The sequence below is a fragment of the Staurois parvus genome, unplaced genomic scaffold (genome assembly GCF_062004578.1).
Source record: "Staurois parvus isolate SC_StPar_1 unplaced genomic scaffold, SC_StPar_1.0 ptg001051l, whole genome shotgun sequence".
NCBI lineage: Eukaryota > Metazoa > Chordata > Amphibia > Anura > Ranidae > Staurois > Staurois parvus.
This window is the reverse complement of record NW_028318847.1, coordinates 2,873,872-2,900,511: the sequence shown is the minus strand read 5'-3', so window position 1 is coordinate 2,900,511 and position 26,640 is coordinate 2,873,872. Positions and strand designations below refer to the sequence as shown.

The 26,640-nt window shown below is 38.8% G+C and overlaps 1 protein-coding gene across 1 annotated transcript in view; it reads right to left on the bottom strand.

The window, feature by feature from the left end:
* Positions 1-23,443, bottom strand: part of LOC149440829 (uncharacterized) — a 47,697-nt gene extending 24,254 nt beyond the window's left edge. Inside the window, exons 1-6 of the mRNA XM_089658119.1 lie at positions 23,211-23,443; positions 18,628-18,784; positions 15,782-16,010; positions 9,928-10,344; positions 3,121-4,741; positions 419-441 (exon numbers count right to left, since the gene is read on the bottom strand). Of these exons, the coding sequence (XP_089514245.1) occupies positions 419-441; positions 3,121-4,741; positions 9,928-10,344; positions 15,782-16,010; positions 18,628-18,784; positions 23,211-23,311 (2,548 nt within the window). The 5' untranslated portion in view covers positions 23,312-23,443. The remainder of the gene's footprint in view (positions 1-418; positions 442-3,120; positions 4,742-9,927; positions 10,345-15,781; positions 16,011-18,627; positions 18,785-23,210) is intronic.
* Between the last annotated feature and the right edge of the window lie 3,197 nt (positions 23,444-26,640).

Below are 26,640 nucleotides of genomic sequence, written 5' to 3'. Positions count from 1 at the left end.
GGAGGGGGAAGGAGGAAGGGCAGCTCAAGATGTTATTAAGGGTGAAGGTCCACTTTAACTTGAGAAGCAGCCCAAGTGACACTCTTTACTTGGGGGGGGAAGAGAAGTCTACTGGAAGGAGAATTTAGTCAAAAACTTTTCCCCATGATTGCCTTATCAAGTGTTTTTACTGGCGTCTTTAGTAACCCACGAGCATTTTAATTGTCACCCGTTGTACTAAAATTGGCAAGACTAGACAATGATAATTGAATATCTGTAGGTACTTTTGAAAGGACACAGATGGCAAGACTGTTCATCAGCTGCATTTCCACAAAGGCTTTTTCTCCTAGGTCATGCAACGTCTTTCATGACACGTTCTAAGGGGAATTTGTTTTTTAGTTTTGCTCCTAAAAAAACAGACATACAGACAAGCAATCACCTGGTTCCTGTGAATTTTCTTCCCTGAAAAAAAAACACAATCCAATAGCTATAAATTAATTTTCTGGCAATCTATTAAGATAAAAATACATTTTGTTAATTATCTCATATATATAAATGTAGTACCTTCTGTTGTTTCATTCAAAGGTAGGGAATAAACAGAAATTTGCATTGCAATCACAATGTTCCTGTGTGCCCAATGAAAGTGCTTTATTTTGCCTTTTTCTCCTTTTTTTTATATATTTTTTGTTCATCGTGTGGATAATAGCATTGAGACCATCATTTAAAACCAACCAGAGCTGACAATACAACCCACCTAACTGAGAAGCTAAGCAAGCTACCAATCCCGGCATCTGGGTGGATCCTGACATTAACCTGTTGGCACCAACAGTACGCAAATATGGGCCTTGACGCAGAGTGACTGCATATTTGTGCACCAAAAGTAAACAAACATGTGCCGAGAGCGCGCATGCTGTGTGCTGCTGGCACATGTACCAGCACCTCATGAAAATGTCGATCATGTGACCGCTGTGACAGCCACATGACTCTAAATCCCGACCCTTAAAGGTCTAAGAGGTGTCTGAGTCAAGGGGTTAAAGTGGGGATCGATCCAGATCCTGGACAGTGGAAGAGACATCAGCACACAGTGGATTTTAACCCACTTATCAGCACACAGTGAACTTTAACCCACTGTCAGCTAAAAATGGGTCACAGGAGTGCAGAACGAAGTGCACTCTTGTGATCCACAGGAGAAGCAGGGCCAAAAGAGCTTTGGCTTTACTTCTCCTTTTAAGGATTCATTTCAGGAGGGGTCAGATTTTAGAGGTAGGGTTTAGTGTTATGGTCATGGTATAGATCTAAATGTTCCTTTTAGATTGTAAGCTCTAACAAGCAGGGCCCTCTGATTCCTCCTGCATTCAATTGAATTGTAACTGTACTGTTTGCCCTCACATTGTAAATTGCTGCGCAAACTGTTGGCGCTATATACATCCTGTATAATAATAAAAATAATAGACCTCCTAAAGGCCAAACTGACCTGGATAATGGTCAATAAACATCTGACAGCTATTCTCCATGATAGGGTGGCCTACTTTGAGAAAACTTGGGACCCCTGGATAAAATATCTCTCAAGACCCTCCTAGGCCATACTAAGTATAATGTGTAGAACCCATAGAGAGTGCACACTCTACATTCTAAATTCTACTTCTCGCCCCCTCCACGTCCCTCCCCCACTCTTTTCTTTTTCTTTCTCTCTACACTTTTATCTCCTTTTTTCCTCTTCTTTTTAAGTTTTTTCTTCAAGTGCAGTTAGCTCAAGGCCATAAGGGGTTCCCCCCCCCAATTGTCTGAGGAGAGTTGGAGGGAGCCTGACACGCCATACGAATTGCAGCTGTCTCTAATAAAATGTTCTGATAAATATTCTCTCTCTAGTTTCTTTTTTTTTGTTGTTGACCTTGCATCCTCAAGTCCAATTTGGGACCCCATTTTGCTATTAATGACTGATGACCAGGGGCGGACTGACCATTTGGAAACTCGGGGCACTGCCCGAGGGCCCGGGGTCAGTAGAGGGCCCCATGAGATGCCCCTGGTACCTTTTTCATAGGCTTTTTTGAGTTTGGGCAAGGACACAGGGGCCCCATGATCCCCTATTGCCCAGGGGGCCCAATGAGTTGTCAGTCCGCCCCTGCTGAGGACTGTCTTAGATTGCTACTTTTTGTACATTTGTACCTACCCAGATTGGCTGCAATTTGTTGAGAAATGGATGCATGAATCGATTGGGCTGTTCTGTAACATCTTTTCCTATGATAAAACTAATAAACACTATTGGAAACAAAATAATAAAGAATATCTAGACCCAAGAGCAAATATTTAATATATTTCAGCTTACCAGACTTAGATGTGGTGGCTGGATTAATTTCCTTTTTGTCAAGCTAAGTGCATTTTCTGCAAGTACAGACACACAAAGAACATCTCTCCCTCTTTAATTGAGACATGAAGAGGAAGAGATGTTTGCTGTCAAAATGAGGTGAACAGCTTAGGCTCAAAACACTGCTACTCCATAAATACAGTGCAGCAAGTGAGTGTTGTTACCGTACAGTAAGAAGTATGCTACTGACAGGATCATTAGGTGAAAATTAGAGAAACAAATTCTGGAGAAAAAAACTCTTGCAGCCACCATATCTAAGGGCTAAGCTGCAATATTGCATATTTGTTTTGAGGTTTGGATATGCTTTTTAGGTAACTTTAGAGGTCAGAAACACATAAGAAAACAACTTAGTTTTATTTTGATTAAGCCCCAAGCTGAGTACTACCTGTACCAGACTCTTGGTGCCAACAACCAATGTCCTGATAAATATCTACGGTAAGTGTCTGAATCTAAGTCATGATTTTGTAGAAAAGTTTCCAAGCTAAACCTGTCAGGCCTTTCTAGTAAAATTGATGATCTATCCATGAGCCTATAAGCACACCAGAGAGAAGGCAAACCAAGTCTGTGCTCCCTGGACAGTGGAAGCTACTCTGAGGATTCAGTTAACTAATTAGATCAAACATCATTCTGCATGGCCACCACTGAGACTGACATCTTTCCAAATCAGCTAGTTTAGAATATTTACACTTGTGAAGACATGCAATAGCGAGAAGCCATTTAGTACCATGCCTATAAATAACTACACAACCAGTTATATCATTATACTGTTCATTTACCTTGCAGAAACATCCACATTCGCTTGTTTGTTGGAATCCTCAGTACTTGAGCTTTCTAATTGAAGATCGTGTTCCATCTCTTCTATGTCTGAGTCATTTTCTTCATGCCTACTGCCCCAAAAATCTGTGTTTTCTTCTTCTTCTTCTGAGCTTTCTATTTCATCACTTACATCTTCAGAGAATATCTTCTCTTCATTAGAAATATCAGTTTTATCAGAAATCTCTTCTTCATTTATTATGTTATTTCCTGTATTACATTCTGTTTGGCTCCCCCTTTTCTTAGCTAACTTATTTTCTTTATCAACCTCAATGTCACTTTGCTCCTCATCGCTTTGCTCCTCATTAGTAATTCCATGTATTACTGCATCCGTGATAACTATAAGGCTTCCTTGACTGTCATTCCCACTTATTTCATCTTCTTCAGAAGTCCTGTCTTCTCCAGTGTCCTCGTTTTCACTATCGTTGATTTTTCCTGCTATGTCCTTCTCCTTCACTGTAAAGATACAAACCCCTTCGTGAACAGAACTTTCTGCTTCAGACTTCTCACTTTCCTTGTCTTCCTCACTGCTAGTTTTTTCAATTTCTTCTGTTAGCATTTCTCTGAATCTTTCACTTGCCCCCACTACTCCATCCACATCAACTGTATTGTTTTCTGAAAGACCTGGGCTAGCAAGTCTACTGTCCCCCTTTAGTATCCCTCTATTGTTATCATCACACTTTATTTCCTTCATTTGACTTTCACTTTGATCACTGGATTCATCCTCTTGTTCTGACACATACAGGTTCATTGTCTCTTTAACTTTGTCTTCATTTATAAGAAAACTATTACCTGCACATAAATTCTGTTTATTTTCAACCATTTCTCTAAGCAAACCATGTTCTCTCATCTCTAGTCTCTTCTCTTTTGCAGAATTTTTGCTATCAGGGCTTCCTTTTTCCTCCACAGATAAGCGTGATGAGACACTAGCCTCTTCATGACTATGCTCATCTTCTGAAATTCTGCATCTACTTGAGCTCTTATTTTCCTGTACTATGCGAAACATTTTTGTCCCCTCTGGGAGTACAATTTCTTCTTCACTTGAATCTGTAAATTCTTCCAATGACTTTTTAAGCAGAGTAGACAAAAAATGTGTGTCTTTCTCTTTTTCACGTTGATGAAGGTAGCCTGGATCTTGATGACCTGTTGCCTTTTCACATACACTTTCTGTTTCTGAAGAGTCAATTGTTTTTATTTCTTCTTCACACAGATCCTTACCCAAATCACTAATCTCAACAGTTTTATAGTTGCTTGTTTGCTCAATTACTTCAGTGACTACCAAGATATCAAGCGCATTACTCATTTTCAAGCTAGGCTTCACCTTGTGATGGTCAACTTCACTTGTTACCTGTTCTGAGCAAGGTGCATCTTCTATATTCTGCTTAGCAGTCACTTCATATGGAATGCTTTCATATTCAGGCTTCTGCTTTTTCTTGTTTTTTCTTTTACTTGCAGGTTTTGTCCTATCCTTTCTAATATGATCTCCTATAGGAGGTGACACTAAAGGAAGATGTGACTTCGATAAAGCATCCAAAGGTTGTTGTGGAAGTTCAGAAATGGAGTTGGGTAAACCAACATGGCATGCTGCAGAATGTAAAAAATAGTTTGCCAAATTTTTAAAATCATTACAAGTTTTGAATCATTCAATATACATGTAAAGGATATTAATAATCATTCAAGTCTTTTTAATTCTCATTAAGACTAGACTAAAGCCAAAATCACACTATGGGGTTAATCTAGTAAAACTGGAGAGTGCAAAATCTGGTTCCAGGTTTTTATTGTCATAGCTTCATTGAACAATCTAAGGTTAGAAGCTGATTAGCTACTATGCACAGTTTTGCACCAGTTTTAGTAGATCAACCACAATGTTTTTTTCCAAGGAAGTATTAGATCCTAGGTATGTGCAATTCATTTAGTTATGAACCAAAATTTTCCTTATTTGGAGATTCGGTTGTATCCGAATTTCTGAATCACATTAGTAATGAATTTTAAAAAATCCAAGATAAATCATAACGAAATGTATTATCTGAATAAGAAAATGAACTTGAATTAGAAAATGAATTCAAAATGGAAACATATTGCAATAAATACAGTAAGGTATAAAAGTGAAATAAGACGATCCCTACTTATGCTGCTATATAGAATAGAATGAAATTGAATAGAATAGAATAAAATAAAATAGAATAAAGAATAGAATAGAACAGAACAGAATAATATAGAATGGAAAATAAAAGAATAGAATAGAAAGGAATAAAAAATAAAATAGAATGTAAAAGAATAAACTAGAAAATAGAATAGAAAAGAATAGAATAGAAAAAATAAAATAGAATAGAATAAAATAGAAAGAATATAGCTGTCTTCCAAAATTTGAACTTTCAGTATTCGAAATTTATATTTTGAAAAGAATAGAATAAAATAGAAAGAATATAGCCCTCTTCTGAAATTTGAATAGAATATAATAAAAGAGAAAAAAAATAGCCACCTTCCAAAATATGATTTTTGAATAGAAAAGAATAAAATAGAAAGAATATAACCATCTTCCAAAATTCAAATGGAAAATTTTAAATAGAATAGAATAAAATAAAAAGAATATAGCCAGCTTCCTAAATTTCAAAACTCGAATGAAATAGCATAGAATAGATATAGCTGTCTTCCGAAATTCGAATTTTGAATAGAATAGAATAAAATAGAAAGAATATAGCCATCTTCCGAAATTACATTTTGAATATCGAATATAATAGAATAAAATAGAAAGAAGTTTAGCATCTTCAAAAACTGGAATTTCAAATAGAATAGAATGACCTGTTGGCTTTTTACATACACTTTCTGTTTCTGAAGAGACAATTGTTTTTATTTCTTCTTCACACCGATCCTTAAGTAAATCACTATTCTCAACAGAAAAAAATAGAATATAGCTGTCTTCCGAAATTCAAATTTCAAATAGAATAGAATAAAAAAGAAAGGATGTAGCCATCTTCCAAAATTTGAATTTTACATTTCAAATTTCAAATAGAATAGAATAAAATAGAAAGAATATAGCTGTCTTTCTAAATTAAAGTTTGAATATCGAATATAATAGAATAAAATAGAAATAAGTTTAGCATCTTCAAAAATTGGAATTTTGAATAGAATAGAATAAAATTGAAAAAAAATATAGCTGTCTTCCGAAATTTGAATGACAAATTTTGAATCGATTTGAAAATAATGAATATATAGGAATGAAATCTAAATATATGAAACTAATTCCGAAAACAATTTCCGTTGTGGGCATCTCTATTAGTTACTCTATAGGCATTTAGTGATGTCAGTGCACCCTCCAGGGAGATCTTTCCACTTTTCCTGTCCTGGTAGCAATTCCTTGTCCATGCTGACAAGAGAGAGATCTGTGTTGTGTACACACAGATCTCTCCTCTCTGAGCTTTAGCAGCGATCACCGACTGCCAACCTAGAATCGCCAGGTGGGACCTGGTGATTGACATCTGCTGCAACATTGACATCTGCAACGTGCAAGTAGGGCGGCACGTGTGTGCCCCATACCTGGAACTGAAAAATCACATATATATATATATATATATATATGTGATTTTGCGCAGGGTGACTGCCCTGTAGCAGTATATTTATTTATTTATTATAGGTACTTATATAGCGCCGTCAATTTACGCAGCACTTTACATATATATTGTACATTCACATCAGTCCCTAACTCTCAAGGGGTGTACAATCTAAGGCCACTAACTTACATTCATACATACACATACTAGGGACAATTTAGACATGAGCCAATTAACCTACCAGCATGTCTTTGGAGTGTGGGAGGAAACTGGAGTACTCGGAGGAAACCCACACAGTCACAGGAAGAACATGCAAACTCCAGGCAGGTGGTGCTGTGGTTGGAATTTGAGCCAGCAACCCTGCTACTGCCAGGCAGAAGTGCTAACCATTTATTCACTGTGCTGACCACATATAGGGTGGTAGCAGGGGTGGACTGACCATTTGGAAACTCGGGCACTGCCTGAGGGCCCGGGGTCAGTAGGGGGCCCCATGAGATGCCCCTGGTACCTTTTTCATAGGCTTTTTTGAGTTTGGGCAAGGACACAGGGGCCCCATGATCCCCTATTGCCCAGGGGCCCCATGAGTTGTCAGTCCGCCCCTGGGTGGTAGGCAAGTGGTTGATCATTAAAAGCAAAGAGGCCTATGTAGCGTTGAAGCCCATATATTATGTAAAACAGACTTATACACTCACCGGCCACTTTATCAGGTACATCTGTTAAATTGCTTGGTAACACAAATTGCTAATCAGCCAATCACATGGCAGAAACTTAATGCATTTAGGCATGTAGATGTGGTGAAGACAACTTGCTGAACCAATCATCAGAATGGGGAAGAAAGGGGATTTAAGTGACTTTGAACGTGGCATGGTTGTTGGTGCCAGACAGGCTGGTCTGAGTATTTCAAAATCTACTGGTATTTTCATGCACAACCATCTCTAGGGTTTACAGAGAATGGTCCGAAAAATAGAAAATATCCAGTGAACAGCAATTGTGTAGACGAAAATGCCTTGTTGATGTCAGAGATCAGAGAAGAATGGGCAGACTGGCTGAATTCAGATGATAGGGTCAGAATTTGGTGTAAACAACATGAAAGCATGGATCCATCCTGCCTTGTATCAATGGTTCAGGCTGGTGGAGGTGTGTAATGGTGTGGAGGAGCCGATGAGTGTCTATACCATGCTTTTTACAAAGTAACATGTACCGTCGTACCTTCATAACTGTGAAGTTGTAGCTCACAGTAACGACTAGTCTTAATATGATAATATTCACTTATCCTTTAATTAATGATACTTAAGGAATCAGAAAATCCAAAATACTTTCTCCCTAATATAAAAGGAAACGCATAACATTTACAGATGGATTAAAAAGGCTTTCAGGAGATTATCATAGCTGACGATGTTAGAGATAAAGCGAGGTCTGTGGTTGGAGGTATAATACACAGCTGACTAACGGTCTGAAAATCTTATAGAATACTTCATTGTGCTTGTCATCTGTCTGAAATGTCTACTAATATAACATATTGTATACTGCTTTCAACCAAAATTGCAATAATAAAACTGCTTACATTTTAAAATAAATGCAATTTAAAATGTAGGGATATCTATTTAGTAGACAATAAGGGGGAGATTTACTAAAACTGGTGCATTCAGAATCTGGTGCAGCAGTGCATGGTAACCAACAAGCTTCTGATTTCAGCTTGTTCAAGAAGGCTAGGTTCACACCTATGTGGGTTGAGTTTGAGCCGTTTCTGCGTTGCGTTTTGCATTTTTGCAACTTTATTTTTTTTTACGTGTTTTTGATGCATTTTGCTGTTTTTTTTTTCTTTTTTTAATATTTCTTTTTGCTAGGCAGATTTAAAAAGCAAAATGCAGCAAAAACGCAATACATGCTTTTGTGCAGCATTTCCATTGAAGCCTATAGAACCAAAAATGTAACTTTTTGTGTTAAAAAAAAGTCCCTGATCCTTTCCAAAAAATGCACCAGGTGAAAACACCTGTGAACATGTCCCATAGGAAATCATGTTAAATGGACGTTACTGCAAAACTCTAAAGAAAACGCTTAGATAGGAAACTACGGTTACACTTTGGCAATAAAACCTAGAAGCTGATTGGTGTCCATTAAGAATTGCACCAGATTTTGCACTCCCCAGCTACAGTAAGTAACTCCCTAAGTGTACGCAGGATGCATAATCTGGTCACATTAACAGCAGGTTGAGTTGGTATTTACCCCGGTTTAACTTTCCATAGTATTAAAGGAATACAAGATGAAGAACACACATAGGGATTTTGAGAACATTGCGTGGTGTCAAAACGTTAGATGCAAAAAAGCTTTTTTTCTGGTGGAGCCTTACACTAGATCAGGGGTCTCCAAACCTTCTAAACAAAGGGCCAGTTTACTCTCCTTTAGACTTTAGGGAGCTGCACTGTTGCCATTGGGAGTAAATAATGCCTCAGGCTTGGTGATCAGTGGGGGTAAAAAAGAAAATGGCCCTGTTGTTAGTAAGAGGAGGAATAGTGCCCCATCATTGGTTTTAGCGGGTGGAATAATGCCCCTGTCGTTGGTGTCAGTAGGAGGAACAGCATCCCTTGGTTGGTATCAGTGGAAGGAATAGTGCCCCATCATTTTGGTCAGTGGGAGGAATAGTTTCCCATCATTGGTGTCAGTAGAAGGAATCGTGCCCCATCATTCTATCCCATTATTGGTGTCAATGGAAGGAATAGTGCCCTATTGTTGGTGTCAGTGGGAGGAATAGTTTCCCATTACTAGTGTCAGTAGAAGGAATAGTGCACCATCATTGTTGTCAGTGGAAGGAATAGTATCCCATTATTGGTGTCAGTAGACGGAATAGTGCCCTATTGTTGGTGTCAGTGGGAGGAATATTGCCCCATCATTGGTGTCAAAGGACAGAATTGTGCCCCCCTGCTGGAGTCAGTGTGGGGAATAGTGCCTTGTATCAGTGGAAGGAATAGTGTCCCAAGGCAAGCAAAGGGCCGCATCCAGTCCGTGGGCCACAGTTTGGACACCTTTGCACTACACATATCATCTTCGCAAATCTGTAAAATATGTAAAGAAAATGTATGAGGAATATTGCATACCTGCTTATAGTATGCATCGTGATATGTGTGTATACAGCATATTACATCATTACTCATGAACATGAAAAGAGGTACACATTGTCATTATATTAAGTACATATATCTTATACATTTACTTTCCTACCTTGCCTTTCACTGGAATCGTCTATAGATTGTTCTACAGGAACGTCAACATCAAGCTGTCCCACCATTTGTTGCTGTACTTCTTGAAAAAGCTTTTCTTTCCAATCTCTATAGATATCACTACTTAGTATGCTTTGAAGGGGATCCAAATGGACATGGGTAGGCATGGCTTGGCATTTTAGAGCCATATCCTTGTCACAAACAAATCCCGAATGGTGTTGAATGATGTCCCTTTTTGTTTTCTGAATAGGCATGATGTCCCTGTGTATTGAAGAGTCTGATGTGGGACATTTTTTCTTCTGTGATTGACAGTCCAATGTGGAGTCTAACATTTTATATACATCTGGTATGAAGCTTCCAAACTGTCCATCGCAGTGTGGATGTGCAAGGCCACAACACAATGAACGACTACAGCATCCTAAATGTCAAAAAGATGAACAGTTAATTAAATACCATGTAGCATGTATCAGTTTAAATAAATTATATGTTAGTAACCACAAAAAATGCTCCAATAATCGTCTCTGTTCTCTACAAAGATATTGAAGGAATTTCCTGGATTCCAGCATATACCTCAAAAACTAGGATCATAAGCAAATAACATTGTAATATTCAGCCAATAAAGTGTTAGTAAACCCAGGACCCTACATTCACTATATCTGGTCTCCCACAGTACATAGAACATGAAAATGCAATTATTTTAGCAAATATAAACTGATAAATACCTTTTCTCATCAGCAGTTAGAGAAGTCTTGTGACCTCTATCAGTGTCCAGCTGAGCACTGGTTAAAGCTTGTAGGAGGAGTTTTCATTTTCTTCTGACTGCATGAGGCTGCATGACCCATGGCCCTCTGTCTGGGCAGTGCTGATTGGCCATATGATGATCACATGCACTCTCCCCCCCAAAAAAAACTCTCCAGCAATACACACAAAACTGAGCATGTGCAGAGTGTCTCCTAGAGCCCTGTAGTATCAGCAGATGAATTGGGGATTGTGGAAGAAGGGGAGGATCAGAGGAGACAGGATCAAGCAACCTTGTTACATAATACGGAGGATTAATCCCTTAGGTTCCACAGTGAGTATAACAAGCATGCTTTACTGCATATACAGACTGATTTTACTGTTGTGGGTTTAGTAACGCTTTAAAGGCTATGCAACATAATAGCACTAAGGAGGCTTTTTTGAGAGACTGTCATTTTCAAGCAATGGAAGCAGAACTTGCAATAATCAGGACATAGATTGGGTAAAGTATTTCAATGAAAAATCTGAATATTGTAAATGCTAATTATCACACATAGGTTTTCTGACACATTTGAAATTCTACATGATTGTTACTGATTAGGGATTTAGCTAGAAACATAAAAGACGTAGGACACCTTTAACCTCTTCACGCAGGCCGAACGTAAATGTGCGGCCTCCTGGCATCTGGGCTTAGATGGCAAGCGGCTGCACATTTGCGTTCTATTAAAAAAGAACATGTGCTGAGAGCACATGCCCTGCGCGCTCCCAGCACACATGTCCGGTACTCACGGAAAGGTTCCGATCTCCTCTTTCGATCGGGACCTTTCCCGATCATGTGATTGCCGTGACAGCATGTGCCATGACCCTAAACCCTGCCCCACCTCCCGGCTTCTGAAACCCTTGAAGGGCCGGGAGGCGCCGGCGCCAAGGAGTAAGCACTTTTGATGGTAGAATTGGTAAAAGTGTGTGTATGGTTTACGAGGGTATAGCTAAACCAAAAACACTAGAGGGCAGCTTGATAAATCTTTCCTGGCCAATGATTTAATTAAGAAAAGTTAACTGGATGATTGTATTCAGTTGTGCCATGCTGCCTTAACAGCTTGCCTGCTGCTCTATAGTAGAAGTACTGCTACAAGGTGGCAGAGCTGTGCAAAATCACGTATGTATAGGAGATTTGCATTTCCGGATTTCGTTTGTGTGCAGCTTTGCTTGACCGTGCAATTGTCAGTTAAAGTGACGCAGCGCCGTAACACAAACCACTTCTTTAACTGCTTCTTGACCACCCTAGAGCAGAAATACTGCTACAGGGTGGCACGGGTGCGCAAAATCACGTATATATACGTGATTCACGGTCCCGTGGGTTACGCGCCCCTCCCAGATAGCGTCAGATTGCCCATCAGTACACCAGTAATCACATTTAACCCCTTGATTGCTAGGAACCTGCTCATACACAATAAACCTCCATTGCTAGTATAGTGTCTGAATGGATCAATATCTTTGATCAGATCAGCACTATACCAGCGTTCACATTAGTATAGCGATCCCAAAAACACAGCGTTAGCGGGATCAGCCCCGGCACCTGCCAGCACCTGCATTTAGCCCCAACACTTACCCCCCCCCCTTCTCCCCCAGCAAATGCAGTGTCAGTAGGTCACTGTCACTTGATACATTGCACACAAAACCGCAGTGTTTGCAGAATCAGGCCTGATCTCTGTTAGCACTTGCCGGTAAATTTTGATGACTCTCATATGCAGCAGAGTTCCAGTACTAGTGCCGCACTACCTTTTGGTGAACTGGTGAGCACCAGCAGCCTAGTACATCCTGGTCTTTCACATACCAGCACTGCAGTATCAATTGGTGACGTGGCGAGTCCCATAAGTGCAGTACAAGCTGGTGCGGTGGTGAGCACAAGTATTATCCCGCAACCACCAAGAATTCGCACACAGGCCCGTAGAGCCCCTAGTATACTTCTGGATGTGCTTGCAAATCCCAATTTGTAGCCCACAAATTCTGCAGCACCCGTACTTCCCCCATCCACTGCCCAACCCAGGAATTCAGGTGGAAACAGCAAATTTAACTACTCCCCTTGATTTTTTGGAGCTGTTTTTCACAGAAAATCTGTATGCATTGATTGTAGATCAAAGCAATTTATATGCACAACAATTTATCGCCGTCAACCCCAATGCAAACCTTGCCAGACCATTCGCATGGAAACCTATTACAGTTTCCGAATTGAAATTATTTTTGGGCCTAACCCTCAACATGGGCATTACTAAAAAAAATGAATTGCGGTTGTATTGGTCCACAGACCCAATTTGTCATATGCCCCTGTTCACTGCTGCCATGGCCAGGCATAGATATGAGAGTATAATGTGTTTTATGCATTTCAACGACAATACACTCTGTCGTCCTTGGGGTGACCCTAAATTTGACCGGCTCCACAAAATTCAGCCCCTCCTAAATCACCTTAACCAAAAATTTGCAGATGTCTATACTCCCCAGCAAACCATCTGCATTGATGAGTCCCTCATTAATTTTTCTGGCTGCCTTGCATTCAATTTCTCCCCAGCAAGCATGCCAGATATGGGGTCAAGATGTACAAGACCTGTGAGAGGGCAATAGGCTATACATATAAGTTTTGGATTTACGAGTGAAAAGATAGTCACTTGGAGCTCCCCCGGATGCCCAGACTACATGGGGAGTAGTGGCAAGATATTTTGGGACTTGGTGTCATCCCTTTTCCATATGGGGTACCACTTATACATGGACAATTTTTATCCAAGCGTGCCACTATTTAGACATTTGTACAATCTTGGATGTACGCATTTGGCACCGTGCAACCTAATGTGTGCCCACCATTAGAAGTGGGTGGATGCAGGGCGGTATATTCTAATGGTGGGCATACCACACACTTTTTCTGGCAGAGATTTCTTCTCTTTTTTTCATTCAGTTCACAGGCTGCATAAAGAAAACAAAAAACATTCCCTGTGATAGCATTAAAAGTGATTAAAAAAATGAAAGGGACAATGTAAAAATAATGTAAAAAATCAAAATAACTTTAAAAAAAAGCACCCTTGAACCCCCCCCCCCCGTGCGAGCGAGCGTTGACCCTGTGCCAGTATGTAAACAGCAGTTTCACCATGCATATGAGGTCAGATCAAGGATCAAGCACCTTCAGGCTTAAAGGACTTTATTTCCTCATTATACTTCCTGACTACCTATCACAGTTTTGGAGGCCCTGAAATGCCAGGATAGCACCAAACAACCCCCAAAAGACCCCTGTTTGGAAAGTAGACACTCCAAGGAATTTGATAAGAAGCATGGTGGGTTTTTTGCAGATGTTGTTTGTTGCCACAAGTTTTTGGAAAATGAAGAAAGAAAATAAAAACATAGTTTTTCTTTTCTTTTTTTATATTTCAAAACCTTGTGACAAAAAATGAGATCTGAAAAAATAAAAAATAATAAAAAAAAATGGTTTTGTCATTATCCAAAAAACTTGTGGAAAAAAAATAACTCTTCCATGGACTCAATATGCCCCTCAGCAGATAGCTTAGGGTGTCTACTTTCCGAAAAGTGGTCATTTGGGGGTGTTTGTTCTGTCCTGGTATTTTAGCACCTCATGAAATGTGAAGGGTAGTCAGAAAGTGAAAGCTGTGTAAATTCCATTATCTATACCATAGTTTGTAGATGCTATAACTTTCACACAAAGCAATAAATATACACTTATTGGCATTTTTTTTACCAGAAACAGCAGAATACATTTTGGCCTAAATTTATGACGAAATTTGAGTTTTTTGGATATTTTTTATGGCAAAAATGAGAAAATATCTTTTTTTTCCAAAAAATGTTTCCAAAACTTTTTTTGTTTATAGCGCCAAAAATAAAAGGTGCACAGGTGAACAAATAGCCACCAAAAAAATCTCTGTGTGCAAAAAGGATGTAAATTTCATTTATGTACTGTATTGCATGACTGCACAATTGTCAGTTAAACTGTATAGCAAAAAAATGGAGTATATTGCAGTATCTATACCATAGTTTGTAGATGCTATAACTTTCACAGAAAGCAATCAACATACACTTATTGGGATTTTTAACCAAAAACATGTAGCAAAATACATTTTGGCCTAAATTTATGATGAAATTTGAGTTTTTTGGATATTTTTTATGACAAAAATGAGAAAATATTGTTTTTTTTCAAAACTTTATTTGTTTATAGTACCAAAAATAAAAGCTGCACAGGTGAACAAATACCCCGAAAAAAATCTCTATTTGTGTGAAAAAAAGGACGTAAATTTCATTTATGTACCGTATTGCATGACCGCGCAATTGTCAGTTACACTAGTGCAGTGCTGTATAGCAAAAAAATGGCGTTTATTGCAGTATCTATACCATAGTTTGTAGACGCTATAACTTTCACACAAAGCAATCAATATACACTTATTGGGATTTTTTCTAACAAAAACATATAGCAGAATACATTTTGGCCTAAATTTATAACTAACTTTGAGTTTACTATATATTTTTTATAGCCGAAAGCAAAAAATATTGTTTTTCTTCAAAACTTTCGGCCTTTTTTTGTTTATAGCGCGAAAAATAAAAAGCGCACAGGTGATCAAATACCACCGAAAGAAAGTTCTATTTGTGTGAAAAAAAGGTCGTAAATTTAGTTTGGGTGCAGCATTGCATTATCGCGCAATTATTAGTTGAAGTAGTGCAGCGCCGAATAGCAAAAAGAGGCCTTGTCATTAAGGGGGGTAAATCATCAGGATAGCAAGTGGTTAATGCTTTTTATATCTATACACAAATGTTTTGCCTTTCATTTCTATTTTAAACTGGATGGGATGTTTTACAAAGCGAAGGTTTACATATTTTTTACCTTTAGGTGTTTTACAGATACCTAACTTTTCACTGTGCTGCACCAAGAACAAATGTAAGGCTTCTGGATACGATTGTTATTCATGGCCTGTAAATCTGGCTTTGTGTGGATAGGAGGTAGGTTTAATACTTTTACTATGGATTTTTTACAATATATGTTTCACTGGATTCTGGATACAGATTTTACAAAATATTGTAATCCAATTTAATATTATCATTCAACAAACTGAGGAAAACATTACCTTGTAATCCTAGCTGCTGATTTGGACACACACTGAAATGTATTGGAGGCTGAACTACATGACCAACAGTTGCTGAAAAGTGGTGGGGTTCACAAAGATTGCTGTCATTTGCTGAAAAGTCATTCAACTGTTTACTGTAACTGTGACCCATGGTACTTGTGGTACTGATGGGTGCAGCAGCTTTTGACTGTTCTGATATAAAGGGGTACGTTTGCTTCTTATACTTCTCCTATGGAAAAAAAAAACATTAAAATATGCATAAACCAAGTAACCGGCACAATAGAAAAAGACCATAAAATTTCAATTACATTACCCACATTTTCTACCCAACATACCAAACACTGAACGCTGAATATAAAATCATGGTCTGGTAATGGTGCTTTTATACAAGATTCTGCTCTAATTATTACAGCTTTACTGTATATCAATATTCTTTACTCATCATGCACCAAAAATAAACAAACCTCGCACCTACATGTACCAAGCCAATAATGATTTATATGCAAAGCTGAGCTGTAGCCATCTATAAAATGCCATGTAATACACAAGATACCATATACAAAGCAACAAAGTAACAACTGAAACCCAATGAAGAAGGAATTTTTTTTTTCTACCAGTGACACCAATGAAGGGGAATGGAGTTCTTGTTACTGATACTCAACAATGAAGGGGGGAAGAGATACAGAATGTTGCTACTTTCACTGACACCAGTGAAAGGGGGGGTTATTGCTGATACTACCAGCAATGAAGGGGGTGAACCAAATGCGATATCTCCTGCGCTCCGGGATCCAGGCCGGTGGTGAGTAGATGTTATTAATGCTGCCACTGTCACCAATGAAAGGAAAGAGTCATTGTTGCTGGCAATGACACCAATAAAATGGGGGTTAATTATGTTTCCTCTGCTAAAAAAAGAAAAAAAAAATGGCTGATTTAGATGTGGCCTACCACTCCACAAATGTGATCCTTTTAAATTGGACATCACAGATTTACTGCTTGACAAAGGATTCCCAGTGCATTGAGTTAGCAAAACAACCTGCACAGTAGATTCTGTTAACTTTGCAGCGCTCTGTGTCATATTACAATCTAGCACAGGGCCATTTGATAAAGCATTAGTGCAGCATTACTGCACTGATGGTCTACTGAGTTCTATAAACAACAGGCTTCTTTCATCATTGCATCAGAAAAGTTCCAGTGCTAAATGTGAAAAAGAGACTAGAGCTCCACCTGCTGGCTCTAAAGCAGAATGCAATAATAACTAAAGAAAATAAAACAGAGAAATAAACTATACATTCTATGCAAAGTGGATAGGTACACTAAGTTGATTCTTTGTAATGCATCATTTCAGAAAGTTGTTTTACATAAAGAGTTCACAAATTATCCACATAGTATTTCTCATAGTTTTACCTTATCAAAAGTAAAACACACAGTGGAATTTATCTTCATTAGGTTTGCACGGATACTAAGCATTTGCATGAGTGTTTATACTCGTGTAAATGCTCCGATACCTGAAACCAATAGCTTCAGGCTCTGTTGTTTCAGCTATCACTGGGATTCTGACAGCTGACAGCTGAAATGTAAATAAAAACAATACTGGTAAAAACAAAAAAAAGCCCGCAATTTCCAGTTGTTAAGGAGCGGGTCTGCTGTGTCCTTAACAACAACAACTCATTCAATGGTCAGTAGGGTTCCCCTGCTGAGAGCTGAAGTGTAAACAAGTCCCAGAAATTGGAGCTATAAAAAAAACAGCCTGACAAAGTATAACAACATTGCTCGGCCACTAAAACAAAAAGATAAGAAAAATGTTTTCATTTTGTATCTTTCTGTTTATCCATCTACAGATCCAAGGGATGAACTTCATTCTGCAGGTGAAATCAGGTAAAAGCAAACTGTCTTTTTTTTTTGGTTGAACTGGATGGACATTTGTCTTTTTTCAGCCAGACTAACTATGTATGTTAAGTAAAAAAAGTAGTTTTTTTTTAAATTAAATGTTCCTCTGTTTAACCCTGTATTACCCTTTAATTTACTTTTATCAGCCCTAATTAACTCTTTATTTTCCTTCTCCATTTAATCACTATTTACCTGCTGATTTTTTTTGTTCATTTCTATTTTATAACTAATAATAATTCAAACTTTTTTTTTTTGTTTGTTTGCTTTGTTCGTTAATATTTTTACACCTTTAACATATATTTACATGCCTCACATTGAAAAAAGCAGAACATTGAAAGTTTTTATTCCATTTGTAAAGAACTTTCAATGATTTGTACCAGAATCATAATTTTTGTGTCATTTTGAACAGGGCAAATTACTGAATAAAATGTGCACTTTTTATGTGCAGTGACACTATTTATTTTTAAACTAGCACTTCTAAAATAAAGAGAGTGCTTTTTTTTGTTTTTTAACATTTAATTATCTAAGGATTGTGCAAAAATATCATTGTTGCAAGACAATATTCATGAAAAGAAAGCCTTGTCTGTCCTTAAAAAAACAAAAAATATATTTACAGTATTACATTGTTATCTTAAGTAATGACAAAGTTATCGTGGAATAAACAGGTCCATAGCAGAAATGTAAAAATTGCTCTGGTCCATAAGGGGTGAACAGGTGTGAGAGCTGGAGCGGTTAAGGAGCAGGGCGGCCATGTCCTTAACATCCGATCAGTCGTTCAGCTGTCAGCAAGGTTCCCCTGCTGACAGCTGAGATGTAAACAAAACAGTTGCCGGCAGGTATTGGTAATTGGTATCAGCGAGTACAAAAAAAAGTATCAGCATTTGTACTCGCTGTAAAAAAAATGGTCCGGGTGCATCCGTAATCTTCAGCTATCATTATAGTATAACAGTAAAATAAACCTGTTTTCTCCTGAAGCTGTCAGACTTTGCAGTTAGTAGAGTCAGCTCTAGCTCAATCCTTTTGAAATCCCTTAGCAAATCCTGATTCCTTCTATGGGCATCACGTTGTCTCTGACAGATACATTGTAGTTGATTTTGTAGCTGTACTTCTTTCTTCCTGTGCAACAACACAAAATGAATGGGATACATAAACTTGATTACCATAGTTAGTGTGAACACAATACCGTGACAAAATACTTGTCTCTATAGTACCATGTGCCTGTCCCTGTAGTGCTTATTGTGTGGATCACAATACTCTCCTTTTTTTCCATAAAAAAAGTGCATGCAGAATCTGTATGTGGCAAGACATACTTCTGGTTGATTGTAAGTGACTTTTGTTATCCACATATTCACTTCATATTTGTCCTATAAAAATGAGTGAACATTTTGAAAACCACACCACCATCAATATGCTCTTACACATTTTCTAGGGTTAAAATTTGTTTGTAAGTTTTCCAATGACGTTAGTCTTTCTACATTTTGCAATGAAAAATCTGAGATGGCAAATGAGTGGTGATAGTGCTGCCTGCTGTAAAATGTCTTTTCGCATGGCATACTGGAAAGTAGGAAGCCTCTAGCTGCAACCAGATCAGACCTGACAGGGGAAATCCATCATGGAGAACTGGGCCAGTTCAGACCACTAGATGCAAAGAAAACAAACAGAGGGCACACCAGCCTAGTGCATTACCTTGTACACATTTTTATTGATAAAACAATGAAAAAAAACCTCACAAAGGACAAGTACGTCAAGAGCTCATCATAAAAAGAACAGCATTGTCCAGTCCACACTGCATAGCTTCACAAAATAGGAACCCTGGACCTCCAACAGGCTAACGCGTTTCAAGGTTTAGCCTCTTCCTCAGAGCCCTTGAGGCAAGACCTCGAAAAGTGTTAGTTTGTTGGAGGTCCAGGGTTCCTGTTGTGTGAAGCTATGCAGCGTGGACTGGACATTGGTTCTTTCTCTGAGGATGTGCTTGGCACGTAATGCGTAAGGAGGAGCCTACGCGCGCCGTGACGTCACGCCGTCGGAGCATCGTGGAGCTCCGGCGGCTATTACATCTGACAGGACGGTTAGTCCTGTCTGTGCTTGTCTGTTTTTATTGGATGCATACCCTCTGCTACTGTCATTTTTACTACAATAAATTGTTTATGCAATACTTCACTATGGGCATCTTTTCTTGACCCCTCGCGGGGAACAATCTTTTTCCCAGATACGTTTTTTGCCCAGTGGAGGAGTCGTTTCTTCTGGTGGATCAACATTCGTTCTGTTCCCTGTTACCAAGAGGTTGTCTTCCTGCCCAGCTCTGCACCACCTGGGGATCTTCTCTGACCAAGGGAACACCATTTCTATTCTGATGATTACCCCATGAGCCTTATGATCTCTACATTGCACTTTTAATGTGCACATCTGGTTAGTGTGCACTTTTACTCCAAGTCACCTTTGCTGGGACTATTTTTACTCACATTTAACTATTGTGTTATTTATATATGTATTACAACTTTATACAGTTTTAGCGCTGCACTTTTATTTATAACTTCTTGTGAGGATTTTTGTTGGTTATCCTGTGTGCCTAGCTGCTCGAATTTAAAAAAAAATGCTCACTTATTTCCTTATTTTATACAGGAGTATTTGTGTTTGTCATTTTGGAAGTTCAGACCACTAGCCCAGGTATCGAAGCCAAAACTTCATTGGATCATGGCTTTGGTGGCTTGGAAGGGGGAACTACTAATTATTAAGCTGAGTACTACATTTTTACATGATTAGAAAACAATCCTCCTCTACAGCATTCCTGATGTAACAATGTCTGTCACTGATTTCGAAGAGCCAGCAATTTGCTAGTTTAAGGCTGGGTTCACACCTGTACGGTGCGGTATATCGCATGTGATTCGCACAGGAACCGTATCGCATTCCTGTGCAAATCACATGCATATTGTATGCGGTGCGATGGGAGCCATACACTTTGTATGGCTCAAATTGCACCGCATCCACACTAAAAAGGTGCAGGATCCTTTTTTTGGTCAATACTGGAATCGGATCGCATAGGTATTCACACCCATGCAATCCAATTCTGCACATCGCACCGTGTTCACATCAGTGCTTGCAGTTCCAGTGTGTTCCAGTTGCAGAAAAAAAAGTAGAACATGCTGCATTTTTTCTGCACAGAACTGTACTGAGACATGGTAAAATGCATCACCAAAACGCACCAAAAATTCACTGTAACACACATGTCCCTATTTAAATTGAAGAAAAAGAGAGGGGGGAAAAATGAACTGGAATTGATAAAAAAACACACTGGGACGTGTCAAAAATGCATAAAAAATGCACCAGAATGTGACAAAAACACGCATACAAAAACACATCCGGAACACATCTGGACTGCGTTTCTATAGTGTGAACCGACCCTCAGGCAGCAGCATTGTCAGTCTGGGGGAAGTGGAGTGTTAGATACAAGAGGTGGTATTAAAAAGTTTCAAAACTAGCTCAAAATAGTCGCCTTGCACAGCATTACAGCGCTCCCAGCATTCCTGCCACTTATGGAATGTGTCCTGGAACTCTTCTTTTCGAAGCATGTCAAGTGACTTCTGCTATTCGGTCTGGATCTCCGCAATGTTGTCAAAATGACGACATTTGAGATAGATCTTCATCTTCGGAAGAGGGCGAAGTCCGCAGGAGCCAAATCTGGCGAGTAAGGTGGGTGCAGAAGTGAGATCATTGCAGCCTGGAGATGAACTTGGCAGCAACACGGTGCATGTTCAATCACACATGAGGATTGCCTGGACCATTCCATATGACACACCGACAATGGCAGCAATGCTCCAATGATCATCATGCACAAGTTGCTGAATGGTTTTGACATTTTCGGGGGTTGAGCTTGTTGAAGGTCTTCCTGATCTCTTGCCGTCTTCCAGTGATGTTCTTCTGCTCTTGAAGCGCACGTGCAATTCAAAACACCTTGAACGTCTCATTTCAGCATTGTAAACTTGCTGAATCATATCAAACGTCTCTGTGGCAGATATGCCCAGATTCAAGCAGTATTTCACATTTGCTCTTTGTTCTAACTTGCTGTCCATAATGAAATAGCAGATGTGGTAAAGCATGTGGTCAGAATAGCACTAGTTGCACAGCTCCCGATGTACACAGGACAATGTCTTTTGGCACACTGACTTATGAAGGTCAGTGCTCCCTGTGACTGTGCATGCAGCCTTGTGCTACCATCTGTTACAAAACCAATCTCAAAACTTTTTTAAATATCACCTCGTACTAGCAGATTTAGATACACCAGCAAATTGAAGCCAGACCATCTAATACTTCACAAGCAGTTACAGCAAACAGATTTTTTTCCTTTTGGAATAAAGGGTTTGCATAAATAAATAAAACATCATTGTAAGCACCTCTACTGGTGTTAAATGGTTTATCTCATCTCTGTAACTGATGCATTCTGCTGGAGAGCTTGTTCTTTTAAAAAACAATAGATTTACTGGCTGGATCACCAGATGAAAATAGAAGAAAGAATACCCAAAAAAAGAAAATGGACGCAGCAAACACATCAAAGAAATGGTAGGCTGCAACATAGCAAATGTTTGCTTCTGGGTTTAATACCTTTTTAATAGCATGTGGTATATTTTCTTCTTTTCAAAGAAAGCTAACAAAATTGGATCTAAAATAAAAGTAATTTGTGTTTCCCTAATATGTTTTGAATCCAAAACTTACTGTCAGTGATATTTTTTTATCTGCATTAACATTCAAATTTTCAGGACAAATGTTCTGCTGTTTGGACCTTTTGAAGAAAGGGGTTGTCCTGAAAAATCTGAACGTTAGTACAAAAAAAAAAAAAAAGGTATCGTGGACAGCCCTTGACCATATTAAAGGAAAGGTCTGTGATGAGCCTATTACAGACTAATACATCAAAATAATTTGTTTTTATTGTTTGAAGGCATGTTTTTGGCTTTGTTCCTTTCCCCCATTTATGTTTACACCTGGATGGGAAGGAATAAAAGGTAAAAAGGAAAAAGTAAGGCATTGTCTAGAAGGCCTTGGATCCTTGTGGTCCTTGTTTTGTTTGATTACTATTTCTGTTACTCTGTCCATTATGGGATCTGTGTATCCACATTGTTCTATTTATGTATACTCCTGTTGATTCAGTAATGTCATTGTAGATTCTGTAAGTACTGTTCCATTTATTTTTTTTACCTTGGCAATAAAAGTTGTTTGGATTAAAAAAAAAAAAAAAAAGAATTTGAATTCCCGTTCTAGAGACATCACAGTATGTAAAATAAAATATTCTCAAAATGAAAGGAAAACCCACCTTGGAGAGCTGTCCCTATAATAGGTGCCCCTTTTCAGAGGTTCTTCTTCGTTCCAAAACTAGAATAAAACCTTTGGCTAGAGTTCTACTTTAAATGCATATTGACAAATCAACACAAAGTTTTGTGATCAAGATAAGTGTCAGATTTTTCACTGCCTTGTAGTAGTATCAGTATTAAATCTACCCATCTATGGACAGTATCAGAATGATATAATTAATTGTCATAATTACTCTTACCTCATCTGCTCCTGCCTTCTTAAGGCCTGTTGTGAACGTGGTAGGAAGGTTTGACTTTGAGATATTGGAAAGAGTGAAGCGAATGATCTGCCTGCTTCCATTGATGTATATGTTTATGGCTTCTGCTGATTGTTTGTTTCCTTCCAACATGCAATGTGTAGATACAAATCTCTCAGAATCTCTTAGCTTCAGCAGGATTAAGACTTTGTTAAATCTTGTCATCTTCCTTCTGTTCCTGTCACTCTAAGGGCAAACATAAGAACATTAACAGACAAACACATTTACAAGAAAAATTGGAATTGTCCCAGAGATTCTACATGACTCAGAATATCACTACAACCCTACTTTTGTAGATTCTTCCACTAAAGTGATTGAAATATATCACTGTGACGCAGATATCACATTTGAATATACCATACAAATGGCTACTGCAAGCCCCACATGAAGAAATCCTGATGACAGGATGAATTTGTGTTGTCAGGCAGAAATAGGAAGAAGAGCTGTAGAGTGCAGTTCAGGTATTAGCAGATATGCAGGTACAAGGATTGATGACCTGGGAGGAATTAACCAATGGTCACAACTCTAAGCAGTATTAAACTGAAGAGCAAACATTATATTTCAGTTTACCAATCTCAAAGCCGGCCATAGATGCCATGGTTGCAGGAAAGAAAATCGCTCGATTCCCCTATCAACACAATCATTGTTGATGGGAGGGAATCCCTCCCATGGAGCCATTGTGTTCTCCCAGTGGGAGGGTGGCGGGAGCCATCCCCACCAGAAGAACACAGTCATTACTGCTAGCAGCTATAATAGCCACTGGCAATAATCGCATGTAAAATCTGACAGGCTGGTTGTACCCGAGTTGATCGATCAATCAACTTAGATACATTCAGCCTGCCCATACATGGTTCAGCCTGACCGTACATGGTTCGAATATTGAACCGAGATTCAAACTGTCCATGGCCAGCCTATGATGTAATGGCTGCATTGGTTTTCTTTTTTAGGTTTTCTTTCCTCTATTTTCATCTGGTGATCCAGCCAGCAAGTTTGTTGTTTTTTAAAAGAACAAACTCTCTTCCAGATGTATCAATCTATAGGGAAGAGACAAGCTATTTACCACTGACAGAGGTGCTTACAATGATCATGATGATTTTATTTAACTAGTTACCTATTTAACTAGTGTCCAGTCTAGATAACATGTAAAGCCGGCATTACAGTATGCTCAGAGAAGAAGTCATCAGCTCTAGTTGTCAAAAAAGCAGTCTGAATAGGTGTTTATAAACCACACTCCTCCAGATGCTACAAAGATACAAAGTAACATATTGTGACATTTGTATCTTTCTGTTCATTCATCTGCAGATCAAAGGAATTAACTTAGCAGGCCATAGACAGTGCAAATTTCTTTCCTGCAACCACGAGTTGCAAGAAAGAAACTCACACAATTCCCCCATCAGCACAAGCAGTGCTGACCCTGTCAGGAGAAGACAATGATTAACTTTAATAGCTACTAGCAATAATCACAAGTGAATCCACTTGTGATTGGGTAGCACAGTGGCTAAATGGTTAGCACTTTCACCTGGCAGTACAAAGGTCGTTGGTTCGAATCCTAGCCATGGCATCACCACCTGCCTGGAGTTTGCATGTTCTCCCTGTGCCTGTGTGGGTTTCCTCCTGGTACTCCAGTTTCCTCCCACTCTCCAAAGACATGGTAGGTTAATTGGCCCCTGTCTAGTGTGTGCATGTATGAATGTGGGTTAGGGACCTTAGACTGTACACCCCTTGAGGGTTAGGGACTGATGTGAATGTACAATATATATGTAAAATACTGTGTAAATTGACAGCGCTATATAAACACCTGAAATAAATAAATAAATCCAGCAGGCTCGTTGTACCCAAGTCCAATCAACTTGGCAAATTCAGCCTGCCCAAACACGGTTCAAATCCCAATCGGTTCCTGCTGAACCGGCAGAGATGCAAACTTCTATGGCCAGCCTTAGATCTGCAGATGATGTCAATTAAAGCAACCTGACAAGTAAAAAAAAGTTTTTTAATAAAATGTTCCTCTGTTTAACCCCTTTTTAACCTTAGTTTACTCTAATAAACCCTAATTAACCACTTGCCCTCCACAGGATTTACCCCCCCTTCCTGACCAGGTCATTTTTTGCGTTACGGCGCTGCAATACTTTAACTGACAATTCTGCAGTCATGCAACGCTGCACCCAAATTAAATTTCTGTCCTTTTTTCCCATGAATTGAGCTTTCTTTTGGTGGTATTTGATCACCTGTGCGTTTTTTATTTTTTGCGCTATAAAAAAACACCAACAATTTTGAGAAAATAACAATATTTTTTACTTTTTGCTATTAAACATGTCCAGTAAAAAAACTTTCAAAATCTAAATTTGTCATAAATTTAGGCCAAAATGTGTTCTGCTACATGTCTTTGCTAAAAAAAAAATCCCCATATGTGTAAATTAATTGGTTTAAGTGAAAGTTATAGTGTTTACGAACAGCAGTATATATATTGGGATTTTTTTTTTTTTTACTAGTAATGGCAGCAATCAGCAACTTATAGCGGGACTGCAGGACTGCGGCGGGCATTCTGACACTAGCGGGAACTGACTTGGTGTCACGGACATCCCCAGTGACACCAATACAGAGACCAGTGCTAAAAAAAAAAAAGCACTGACACTGTACTAATGGCACTGGGCAGGAAGGGGTTTACAGGAGGGACGATAAAAGGGTTAACTGTGTGCTGTTTTACTAAGTGCTGTGTCCGTGTGCTTCACTCTAAGCACACTGCTTTGTATGGCTGTGCTGTGCATAGCCATTCAAAGCAGTGTGCACAAGCTGACAGGGAGGAGAACTGTTCTCCTCCCCAACCGAGATGCATGGCAATCACTGGGCTCTGGTGAGTAATCACCGGGTGGGACCCAGTGATTGACAGCCGCAGCCACGAATGGCGGTGCGGGTAAGCCGTGCACATGCCGTGCACATGCCCCCTACCCAGAAATGCAATATCACGTATATATACGGGATTTTGCACACCTGTGCTGCCCTGTAGCACTATTTCTGCTATAGGGCAATTGGGAAGTGGTTAACTCAGTCTCCTGTCCTCAACTATTATTTTCCTGCCGATTTTTTTGTTTGCTTCTATGTTATTAACTATTAACAGTTAAACTTTTTTTTATTTTTGTTTGTTAATATTTTTACACATTTCCCATTTTAAAAAGTGCATAACTGATGAAAAAAAACTTTATTTCATTTGTAAATAACTGCAATGTTTTGTACCGGAATTATCATTTTAGTGTCATTTTAGACAGGACAAATTACAGAATAAAATGTGTACATTTTCCGTGCAGTAACACTATTTGTTTTTAAACTAACACTGATAGAAAAAAAAAGAAAAAGTGCATTTTGATTAGTTTTGTTG